Source organism: Macaca nemestrina, chromosome 17, assembly GCF_043159975.1.
Source record: "Macaca nemestrina isolate mMacNem1 chromosome 17, mMacNem.hap1, whole genome shotgun sequence".
Classification (NCBI taxonomy): domain Eukaryota; kingdom Metazoa; phylum Chordata; class Mammalia; order Primates; family Cercopithecidae; genus Macaca; species Macaca nemestrina.
The window spans coordinates 13,720,148-13,732,416 of record NC_092141.1 but is presented as its reverse complement, the minus strand read 5'-3'; the positions used below and the strand labels follow the sequence as shown (position 1 = coordinate 13,732,416).

Here is a 12,269-nt window from a genome sequence, read left to right as displayed (position 1 = left end):
AAAACGAATACTATTTTGTCTCCACTAGAATCCTCATGTAGAAATCCTAACTTTAAAAAAAAAAAAGTAACTCTGACTCTACTGAAACAGAAATCCAATTTATTTATTTATTTATTTATTTATTTATTTATTTATTTTTTGAGGTGAAGTCTCACTCTGTTGCCCAGGCTGGAGTGCAGTGGCGAGATCTCGGCTCGCTGCAACCTCCGCCTCCCGGGTTCAAGCAATTCTCCTGTTTCAGCCTCCTGAGTGCTGGGATTACAGGCACATGCCACCACACCTGGCTAATTTTTGTATTTTTAGTAGAGACGGGGTTTCACCATGGTAGTCAGGCTGGTCTCGAACTCCTGACCTGGTGATCTGTCCACCGCTGTCTCCCAAAGTGCTGGAATTATAGGCGTAAACCACCACACCCGGCCCAAATTTTCTTTTTTGATGGGGAGAGGGGACCACTTCCTTCTTCAAAATAATTGTTCACTTTAATAAAATTTGTATTATTTTCCACCTTTCTTTTTTGCAAATGTCTACATTGTTTCAGTCATAAATCAGCTATCTAGCCTCACCGATTATACTCTAAATATTTCTTTTGTCCTCACCCACCCTGTCTTTCCCACTGTCAGCACCCTAATCCAGGTCTTTAACTCCTCGAGCTTGGATTCTGTTGGAAGAGCCCCCTAAAGTATTTAACCACCTGCAGTCCTTTCCTGCTCCAAACCTGCACACTGCTTCAGATTTAATATATCACTGACATTAATCAAACCATCATCTTTTTTGGTCTAATTTCGTACAGCTCCCCAATTCAAGCAGACAAATTTCTTCATCTCATCTGTATTCAATTCAGGATTTAGTTCTTTCAGGATCTTCACAGCTACCTTCTGGATAACTCTCTCAGGTTCCCATGTTTTCCATCTGTTGAATTTGCTCCATTGGCGCCATTGTCTGTATATGATTTTTGTAATCCCCTTTGGCTGCTGACTTTCTCTTACCCGCTGCAATAGAAATACTCTTGCACTAGGCATTGGGAGGACCATCCATCACCTTCCATACAGTGAGTATGAAGACGTCAGCATACTGCTCAGCCTCTCTGGACCTCAGCTTCCTCGTCAGAAAAATTAGGGAATGTAATTACTTACCTTATCTCTTTTTTGGCTGCGTAAGGATTAGCTGAGAAAGTCGTCGCCCAAATGTTTTGCAAGTGTAACTTATTCTTCAGTTCTCTCTTTTCTGAGTTCACACTCTTGAAACACATCCTCCAGGTTACACTGCACACCACTGTGCTCATAGGGGTCCATGTGAGGGGCAGATGCCGTCCTTATCATTTACCTGGGGTGAGGGAGAAGTGGTCTTGGAGAGGACGCCTGACTCCTAGGTATATGATCTCCATTCCTTCTCCTTTGTGATCTAAATTTACACAAATTGGAGACATAGTGGGCTTCGCAAATACCCTTTAAAAAAAAATCATGCTTTTCTTGGAGCATTATGGGATATCGGTCCATTTATTTTTTATAAGAGTAGTAAAATCTTAATTCAAGTACAACATAAATATAAAAAAGGACACAAATCATGGGATAGAGCTCCATAAATTTTCACAAAATGGATATGCTTCTGTGACCAGCACCAGGTCGTGAATTGGTACTTTTCCTTTGGCCTGGAAGTCCCTCTCATGCCCTCTTCTAGACAGTGATCCCCGCTAAGGGTAACCTCCATTTTGACATTGAAGGGGATAGATGAGTTTGGCCTGTTTAAGAACATTTTTTATAAAGGAAATCATACAGTGTTTCCTTTTTTGTGACTGGCTTTGTTTGTTAACACTGTGATGTTCACCCACAGATCTTGTGGTTTGTTTGAGATGGAGTCTCGCTCTGTCACCCAGGCTGGAGTGCAGTGGTGTAATCTCAGCTTACTGCAACCTCCGCCTTCTGGGTTCAAGTCACTCTTCTGCCTCAGTCTCCCAAGTAGCTGGGACTTGTAACAGGTGCCTGCCGCCACACCCGGCTAATTTTTGTATTTTTAGTAGAGACGGGGTTTCACCAGTTGGTCAGGCTGGTTTCAAACTCCTGACCTCATGATCCACCCACCTTGGCCTCCCAAAGGCCTGGGATTACAGGTGGGAACCACCATACCTGGCCCACCCACAGGTTTTAAGTCATTCATTCTGTGTGCTGTTTAAGATCTCACTGTTTAAGATCTACGTGCGTCTATTTTGGGTGGACATTTGGAGAGCTTGAAATGGGGACTATTAGGATTGTCTGTGAACATTTGTGAACCTGTCTTTTGGTGAACATATGTATCATTTCCATTGAGTATAGCCCTGGCCATGAAATGGCTGGGTCACAGTGAATGCACATGTTTGGCAGATAGTGCCAAAGAGTTTTCTAAAGTCACTGTGCCAGTTTACTCTTTAACCACTAAAGTGCCAGTTCCACATTCTCACCCAAACTCAGAATTCTCTGTGAGCTTTTATTCTAGATGACCAGTGGGTGTGTATGCTATTGTGTTTTACTTTACATTTTCCTGATGACCGATGAAGTTCAGTGCCTTCCTCGTGTGTTTATTGATTATTTACTTTTTTTTTTTTTTTAATTTTCAATTTCATTGTTAGTTGGCACCTAATAATTGTACATACTTACGGGACACAGAGTGATATTTCAATACATGTATACAATGTAATAATCAGATCAGGGTAGTTAGCATATCCATCACCTCAAACATTTATTACTTTTTAGTGTTGTGAACTTTCAAAAATCTTCCCTTCCAGCTTGTTGAAAATATACACGAAATTGTTGTTAACCATATTCACCCTACAGTGCTTCAGAACACCAGAACTTATTCCTCCTATCTAGCTGTAATTTTGTGGATATGGTATTCTGTTAACAAAACTTTGCTTCCTTCAAAAGTGCTTATTCCAGCTTTTTGCCTGTTTTTCTTCTATGCTGTGTAGTTATTTTAATTATTGATTTATAGGAGTTTTTTGTTTGTTTGTTTTTTGTGGTGGATCTTGCTCTCTTGCCAGGCTGGAGTGCAGTGGCCTGATCTCAACTCACTGCAACCTCTACCCCCCAGGTTCAAGCGATTCTCCTGCCTCAGCCTCTCGAGTAGCTGGGACTACAGGCACACGCCACCACGCCCAGCTAATTTTGTATTTTTCGTAGAGACGTGATTTCACCGTGTTGGCCAGGATGGTCTCGCTCTCTTGACCTCATAATCAGCCTGCCTTCACCTCCCAAAGTGCTGGGATTACAGGCGTGAGCCACCGCCCCCAGCCCTATGTATTTATTTATTTATTTATTTCGCATTATAGTTGCTCCTTTAAGAAACTAACAAAACTTTACCTCCTTCAAAATCATCAAGATGTTCTAGGTTTCCTTCCAAAAGTTGATTGTTTCACCACTTATATTTGTATCAGCAGACGACCTGGAATTAATTTTTCCTAGATAGCTGGAGGCAAATGCCAAGATTTATTTTTCCATATAAATAGAAAATTGACCAAACGTCATTGATTAAAAATAAAATGGGGAAGGGTAACAGGGTAATTGTTTTTTGGAAGAAGTACTTTCAGAGACGGCCAGTAGTACTTCCAGAGGGAGGGTGAAGGAGCAAAAGACAACATGACGGCAATGAGAATTCAGGGCAAATGGCCCAAATGGATAAGAAGAGTGAGGCACATGAGGGTAGTTCTTTTTATTTTTTCCTGCACATATTGGATGCACCATGCATATGTGTTGTTGAGTGTCATGGAGGGCTCTCTCAGGTGGTTCCCAGATCATAGAGGTGGCAGTGATGCAGCCAGTGCTAGAGTTCTACGCTTGCCTCTTGGACCATCGTTAAGGCACAACCATGGAGGCAGGTCTGTCCCCTCAGTAGTATGGCAGTGGGAAAGTCCTCTGGGTCATTTTAGTACTCCCACCATTAACTGCTGACCTGGTTGAAGGCTGGGATAGAAAACAGAAGACAACTTAGCGTGTCTATCATGGTTCCTGCTTGACCATAACACTTCCTGCACCACAGACGCACAGCAGCTCTAACAACCCTAGGCCCCGAGAGCCTTACCCAGGGTGACAGATCAGATCCAGAATGGAATTCCCCAGCACAGTGGAGTGGCATGATGTGTGAGCCAGATTTAACATTGCCCAGCAGTTGCCTTCCTGGCACAACTGCACCCATGCCATGGAAGGATATGAAATCCCCTTAAAAACTGAACTCATCTCTCTCACACCATAATAAGATAATAAGCCAGGCTCTGCCCTTCCAAATAATGTAGCCAGCTCACGGCCTTCAAACCAGGCATCCTCATTGTCTGAATGACAAATGGGCAGGTGTGTCAGGAACATGGCAAAGAGCTCTAACTCTCTGAACCCTTTGTTAGCTGGACTAAGTGGAGTTCTCCCGGAAGTTGGGAATTCAGAACACTGGGTGTCACATTCTTAAAAAGATTGCTTCCCTCTATTCCCTACAGTAATAATGGTCATGTTGACACTTCATTACAGTCCAGGAATTTTGAAACTTTGACTTGATTTTTCTGGTAAGGTGAATAAACTGAGCATAGAGATGCTAAATTACTATCTCATAATCATGCAGCAGGCAGTGGGCATGGACCACAAACCTCATTTTTTGATTCGAGATCAGCTGCACAAAAATCTCATAAATTGTATTTCCCTTTTAGCAAAACCACAATCTCCTTCAGCGGTACATTGTTCTAATGTTTAATTAACCATAAAACAAAAAGACTCTTTTGTCTAACTAATTTCTATCAATGCCACTGAAATGTTTGTTCTCCCTTAAGTTCTTTTCTAAAAAATTATAGTAAAATACACATAACATAAAATTTACCATTTTAACCATCCTTAGGTTCAGTAGTGTTAAGTACATACATGTTGCTATGTGATCAACCTCGAGAACTCTTTTAATCTTATAACACCGAAACTTCATACCTACTGAACAATAACTCTCTGTTCCTCTTCCCTACAGCCTCTGGAAACCACCATTCTACTTGCTGTCTCAATGAATTTGAGTACCCCAGATATATCATATAAGTGAACTCATGCAGCATTTGTTTTTTTGTGACTGGATTATTTCACTTGGCATAATGTCCCCAAGGTTCATCCAGGTTGGAGTGTGTGTCAGAATTTCTGAATAATATTCCATTGTATGCATAAACCACATTTTGTTTATTAACTCATCTGTCAATAGACACTCGGGTTGCTTCCGCCCTTTGGCTATTGTGAATTCTCTTTGAGTTCTATGGGAAGAAGAGCAACTGTGTATAATCTACCTTGCAATAATTCTTAATTTGCTTGTGAAATTTCTGCTTATCTTTGCCTCCCTCAGGACAAAACAAATACACTTCTATATTTTTTTTCCTTACAGTGTTGGTCTCAACCCATTTCCTCATCCTTATACCTACTGTAAATGTTTCCAAATTCTACTCACTATTTAGAGGGGAGGTTGGAATGGTCTACACTACGTAGCTTGGAAAGTAAGTTCTCCTAGGACCTATGCCTCCCATCATCCAGTTGAATTTCTCCCATCCTTCCTCACCTGTTCTGTCTTCAGGCAAACCTCATGTGATTTCTCAGTGCACACACCTTCGTGCTCCCATAGCCTGCCTGGTATTTCTATAGACCTTTTGTAATACTGTAATAGATCTTTCACTACCCATCCCGGGCCCCAGCTTTTACACAAAGCACAGTCATAGTATTAGGTTGGTGCAAAAGTAATTGTAGGTGTTGCCATTAAAAGTATTAGGTTGGTGCAAACGTAATTGTGGTTTTGCCAATAATTGCAAAAGCCACAATTATTTTTGCACCAACCTAATATGTACCTTACTGTGGTAAAGAAGAATGATTTCCAAGTTCTAGACACTTTGAAATGCAGTATTCCAACATACATAAGCCTTTTGTTTTATATGCTAGTATGGTGCTGTGTTGAACATTAAAATGCAGTAAAATTTGCAATAAGAAAATGTATGAAAAAAAGTATCCCCTTCATTGACTTTTTTCAAAAAAAATGTTTATCCCTTTTATTGAATTTTTTGAAAAAAAAGATTTAAAGATTGCAATTTAAAGAATTCTGTTGTGAGTCCTGTCACAAAGCAACCATTTTCTACAATGTAAGCTTGATTAGGATTTATTTAGACTATCGTTTCTTTATTTTTGCAGAAAGAAGCTTGCAGGTAGCTTATAGTTAAGCCCAACTCTCCACACCCACCCCATGCTAAATCAGTCAGTTTTCCTCACCCTGCCAGTGACAGTAATGAATGTGTTTTTCTTTTGCAATCCGATTTTAGCTGTTTCCTCTTCAAACTCCTCGTATGTTGGATAGCTCTTTTCCCTACTCTATTGAGATTATTTAAACTATGGTTCCTTTTTTTAGTGGTTTTAGCAGTGTTTCCTCTGGCCCAGCGCAATCTATAGCCTCAATCTCTGCAAAGTCTCCTGCAGCTCTTGCCCACCCCAACCACACCCATACACCCAACCCCTTCCCCAGTAGGCCAACCAGGAGCTCCCAAGTGAAGTATTATGCTCTCTCTATTTTACTGGTCAAAATTTGAAATAAAGTAGTTAAACGTCAGAGATATATAGAAAAAAAAAGAGACAGCAAGGCTGGCTCTTTCAAAAAAAATCTATAAATACTCTTTCTTATCACTTCTATGTAGTTGATGGTTGCTTTTCAAGCCCAAAACTTTTTCACACATTTGTTTAAATTTCCTTCACTGAGAAATTCCAACCATCTCTGGATAAATCTCCTGGCTCACCTTAGACAAGAGTAACGTAAGCTTTTATATTAGGTTGGCCTAGCCAACTTTTCAGTTCCATAAAAGGAGTCACAGAGCAATGAGTTATATGCATTCACACCACGGAATCTGCATAGATGGTTATGCCAATGTGTGTCTCCTTTGTGTCAACACCAAACTATCTGGTCTTCGCTTACTCTTACCCAGACCTTAAGGTCTGTCTAGGAGATGGGTAATGAGGTACCTTAAGAGTTATTTTGAAAAAGGAAGTTCACATTTATTTCAAAAATTAAAAGCTCAGAAACAGAAAGCAAATGCCTATAAAAAGTAAAGCTAACCCGACTGAAATGACAAAAATAACCGCCCCACCCCGCCAAAAAAAATGGGAGGAAACCTGAGTATGGGCTAAGGGAAAACTTCCCCTTCAACTCCTGAAGGTTTGCTGAAAATCACTGATGAGAGACAGATTCATAGGAGAAAAGGCATACACGTTTATTACTGTATATGCAAGAGCCTTCAGAGGGAAGACTTAAAGATACAGAGGAAATTGTCCATTTTTATGCTTGGGCTTAGCTAAATATGAACAGTTGTATAGAAATCTGATTGGACAAAAAGGGTATGATCTAACCCAAATAGACCCAGTGGGGGAAGCCCGCAAGGCCTCTCTGTCTAGATTCTTCTTGGCCTCTCTGAGCACGCCTTCCTTCCTGTTAGGTGTGGGGCAGGACCCTCTCAGGAATGAAGGTCTTATGACCTACAGTCAAACAGGATAGGTCAGATAATTTCTTTATGGCCAATTTTTATACAGAAAAGTGGAAGGAAAGTTAGGGTAATGTTTTTAGGATTATGGCTGGCTTTGGGGAAAAGGAGTTCCGGTTTCTATGACCTGCCTTGGGGGAGAGGGATTTTAGTTTCTATGGTGAGTCTTGCGTAAGAGTAGGACTGAAAGACAGAAGGGCAGGAGAAGTTCAGAGAAAAACTTCTGCTTCTGAGGCTGCTTTTGAGGCCTTCATTTTGGAGTATAGTTTTCTGAGTCCCAGTACCTGCATCATTAAAACTAAGGGAGTATCAGGGCCATCCGATTGCCTGAGAGATTGAGGAATTTGTGCCAGAAATAATGCAGAGGGGAGCAGGAATACTTATTAATCCATTGATAGGATGTTTGTGAATGACTTTAAAATAATCCAGCTGGCCTGTTGGGGAAGCAGAAATGAAGGGATTTAGAAATAAAATTGGCCATCCTGAAGTTCTGAAACTGGATGTGAGGTGTATGAGATTGATTTGACAATTTTCTCTGCTTTTGTGTATGTTTGACGTGTCTCACAAAATGTAGTTAGCCCAGATGGTGTAGCTGGGACAAAAATCACAGGGAATTAATAACTGCAAGCTCCCATGACACAAAGTGTATCCTTTCCCTGCAGATGCAAAATAAAAACGAACCACAAATTCCATGAACAAAAGTAACAAATCTATCATCGGAATTAAAGATATAATACAAGCCTAGATAATGCCTACATTAAAAGAGAAATCAAAACTACAAAATGAAATAACTAAAGATCTCTGACTATCCATCTGTCTGTATCTATCTCAACAAATAGTGCATTTAATTGCAGTATACTTAAGTTGGAAGAACCAATAGATGTAATCTCTCCTGTTCATATGTTTTGACTGGCGAGGTCAGTAGAAAGCCTTCTTGAATAGAGAAGCACTATCTGCTTTATCAAGGCTCCAACTGGGTTTTTGTTTTTAATGTGACAAGGTGATATCTCATTTGTCAGGAGGAATAAACAGACAAGAATCATCAAGGGCAAGTTGAACAATAGAAAGTCGGAATGTACTCTGGTGTACATGAAAATATACTATCACACGATAATCACTTATAATTGGGCCAATGTAGAAAGGAATCAACATATTTAGAATATGATAATGATGGCATTTCAAATCATTAGGCAAAAGATGGATTCTTTAATAAGTCTTGTTTGTGGCTGCAAAACTCAGGAATTACAAACATAAGTATTTTGTGTAATATGCTACGCGATGTTGAATATAATTGCTTTGTTTATAAGAAAACTACAGGAAGGACTCAGGATATTTTAATACTATCTCATAACAGTATAATTGTGTTGATGACAATATTCTAATTCACCTGAAGATTTTGACCAAGGTTATTTTCTTACAGCACTGTGGATAAACAATAATAAAACACAGAAACTTAACATGGCATTTATTCGGTGCCAGGCACTTTTCTAAGCTGTTGAGGTATATTAACTCGTTTAATCATCACAAAACTGTACGCGATGGGTAATACTATTATTCTCTGCTCAATACACGAGGAATCTGAGGTGCGGAACTCGTTGTGCCATCATCAGACATCTAGCAAGTGGGCGGGGGATGGGGAGCTGGAATTGCTGCCTGGCTCCAGTGTGTACTTGACCGTCTCTCCTGGGACTGAGCTCTCTATGCACATCTCTGACGTGTCTTTTTGCTTTTCTCAGGGACCTGATGCCCAGAACCCTGGACGGGCAGATCACCATGGAGAAGACGCCCAGTTACTTCGTCACGCGGGAGGCGCCCGCGCGCATCTCGGCCATGTCCAAGGACACCAAGCTCATCGTGGTGGTGCGGGACCCGGTGACCAGGGCCATCTCGGACTACACACAGACGCTGTCCAAGCGGCCCGACATCCCCACCTTCGAGAGCTTGACGTTCAAAAACAGGACGACGGGCCTCATCGACACGTCGTGGAGCGCCATCCAGATCGGCATCTACGCCAAGCACCTGGAGCATTGGCTGCGCCACTTCCCCATCCGCCAGATGCTCTTCGTGAGCGGCGAGCGGCTCATCAGCGACCCGGCGGGCGAGCTGGGCCGCGTGCAGGACTTCCTGGGCCTCAAGCGGATCATCACGGACAAGCACTTCTACTTCAACAAGACCAAGGGCTTCCCCTGCCTGAAGAAGGCGGAGGGCAGCAGCCGGCCCCACTGCCTGGGCAAGACCAAGGGCAGGACCCACCCTGAGATCGACCGCGAGGTGGTGCGCAGGCTGCGCGAGTTCTACCGGCCTTTCAACCTCAAGTTCTACCAGATGACCGGGCACGACTTTGGCTGGGATGGATAACCATATAATTTAAAAAGAAAAAAAAAAAAATCAAAATATAATATATTTTTTTACCACTCGGTAGAGAAGAGGCAGTTTAATATTTGTGCTGAAAATATGTTTCGGTATTTTTTTCAATGAATGTTAAGAGATTGTTCTCACTCCAGCCCCATCTTAATGGATAACCAACGCCAAACACGTGGATCAACAGGAAAGGAAAAGTTCACTCATCTAAAGTCTTTCAATGTTCCGTTTTATTTGATGTTCTATGTACCCAGTCATAAAGTATAAGCATCAGTTGTCATTAAAAGTTTTCAGAAAATCTTGAGGATAAACATCTCTCTCTTTTTAATACAAGACCCTGATAAAATTGATATCTATCCTTATATTTTTCTCCCTTTTTCCTGTGCCACTTTTTCTTAAATTATTTCCCAGTTAGTATTATCATGTTTGTACCCCATTTCACAGTTTTCATAGTGCTTTCAAATACACGTTTTTGATCATTAAAATACTTTAAAAAAAATCTTGCTCTGTCGTATAAGAGCACAGGAGGTAACGATTATTATCCCATTTTACAGAAAGGAAAACTGAGTCGCTGGGAGGCGAAATGATGTATCTAAAGGCTAAATGGTGGACCCTGGACAAAATTCCATCTTCCACTTGTTCCGTATTTTATGCCACTTTTTCCAGGGAGAATGGGAAGGAAGGCATCTGCACCTTTAGAAATGGTTAGCTAGTTTTCAGATGATCTGAAAAGGGCCAGAAAGGGTGTTTCCTTGTTTTCTAAGTTCCATGGCACCCAATCTCATTACATAGTTCTGTTCAAGAAAACTACTCAGACCCGGACACAATCTCTCTTAAGAGCAGTCTTGCCTCTTGGCTACTAAAAATAGCCTGAGATACAGAAATCTTGACTGATGGATGCTTGATTGAATTGGAGAGGAATTATTGGATTCTTGCACGGAGGACAAGGTGGCCAGCCATGCTAGGGGTAGCACAAGATGTGTTAGGAACGTACCTTACCCATTTGTTGGTTTAATTGACTTTTAAAAAAAAAGAAAAACAGATTTCAATTAGCGCTTACAAGTATGAGTCTCGTGTGTGTTTTTGGTTTACCTCTTTTTAAAGAGAGAAAACCTACCTTTCTTTGTAGTATCTCGCTTCTAACTTTGGAGCTAGTACTCTAAAAGAGTTAATTAGCAATTCGTTTTCAACGTTTTAACTTTTTTATTTTTCATGGATGGAAGATGATCACTTCGTCACTTTATCCCCCCCCCCTTCCTATTTATACCATTTATAACCTAATGTTCGGTAATATTTGGAGAAATATTCTAGGAAATTCATTTGTGGGAAAATGGTGGCTCTTCCTCTTCTCCCGTCTGTTTCTGCCCATCCTCTATTTAAATCACTCAAATAAATCAATAGTTTATTAAGAGTATTCCTTTCCTCTCTGAGTGGGTATTAACAAGATTAGCGTTAATGGGAATTAAATTGGTTTAGAGAGGAACACATATGCACGAAATATATAAAACATTTATAATTAGCCTGTCAGCAACATTTTACTAGAGGTTTAAACCCAAGAGGAAAAATGTCTTCTATTTCATGGAAGTTTTCTTTATCTGCCAAAATTTAAAGGACCAGACACTCTGAAATAATATTCTTTTTCTTCTCTAATGTTGTCAATCAAAAGAAACTAAAGTTGTTTTAAAATATGCAATACAATTGTACATTCACCATAGATGCTGCAGCAGGTGTTGTAAATATTTCTTGAGAAGCTTAACATAGGATCAAAATGAAGGAAAAAAAATCTTTTAAATGTTAGATATTGTGTCATTGCTCCAAATCTTCGATTTATCTGTTAATATCCCATTTACAGGAGTTAAGTAAACCCCAAATCCAGGTCACCTTTTTTTCAGCTGATTTCCTTCATGGCTATGCCCTCAATTTCCCAGTGCCACAGACTGTTTTTATTCTACTTGAATCACTAGCTGCAACAAGATAATTCTTATCATCATTTCTCTTAGCTCATTTTATTTGTACAACTGATTCTTTTGTAAGTGTTTGCTTGGCGTTATGCAAAAGTAGCTTGCACAAACAAACAATTGCATTCTGCAACCTTCATTTTTTTTAATGTGAAAGAAATAATAAAAGAACAGAATTGAATGCAAAGGATCTCTTTTTGAACGTAGATATTTTTGTTCATATTATTTTCAAAATGAATGACTACAGAAAATGCCAGGAAAATCTTCAAGCTTCTATGAGTTCCTTAGAGTGTTAGAAGTGATAAGTACCAGCAAAATGTATAAAGATTTAGAGTCAGTATTCCCTAACAGGAATATCCATTCATTTCTGCCTCTATACTGTACTCATCCCTGCTGTGCATGAACCTGACCTCACATTTATTTTGTCCATTTAGCTACACCAAATCGTAGGCTTTGAC

The 12,269-nt window shown here is 40.3% G+C and overlaps 1 protein-coding gene across 1 annotated transcript in view; it reads left to right on the top strand.

Moving 5' to 3' along the window:
- The window catches only part of LOC105473537 (heparan sulfate-glucosamine 3-sulfotransferase 3A1), a 103,265-nt gene extending 91,273 nt beyond the window's left edge, over window positions 1-11,992 (top strand). Inside the window, exon 2 of the mRNA XM_011727350.3 lies at window positions 9,229-11,992. Within this exon, the coding sequence (XP_011725652.2) occupies window positions 9,229-9,850 (622 nt within the window). The 3' untranslated portion in view covers window positions 9,851-11,992. The remainder of the gene's footprint in view (window positions 1-9,228) is intronic.
- Window positions 11,993-12,269: the final 277 nt, after the last annotated feature.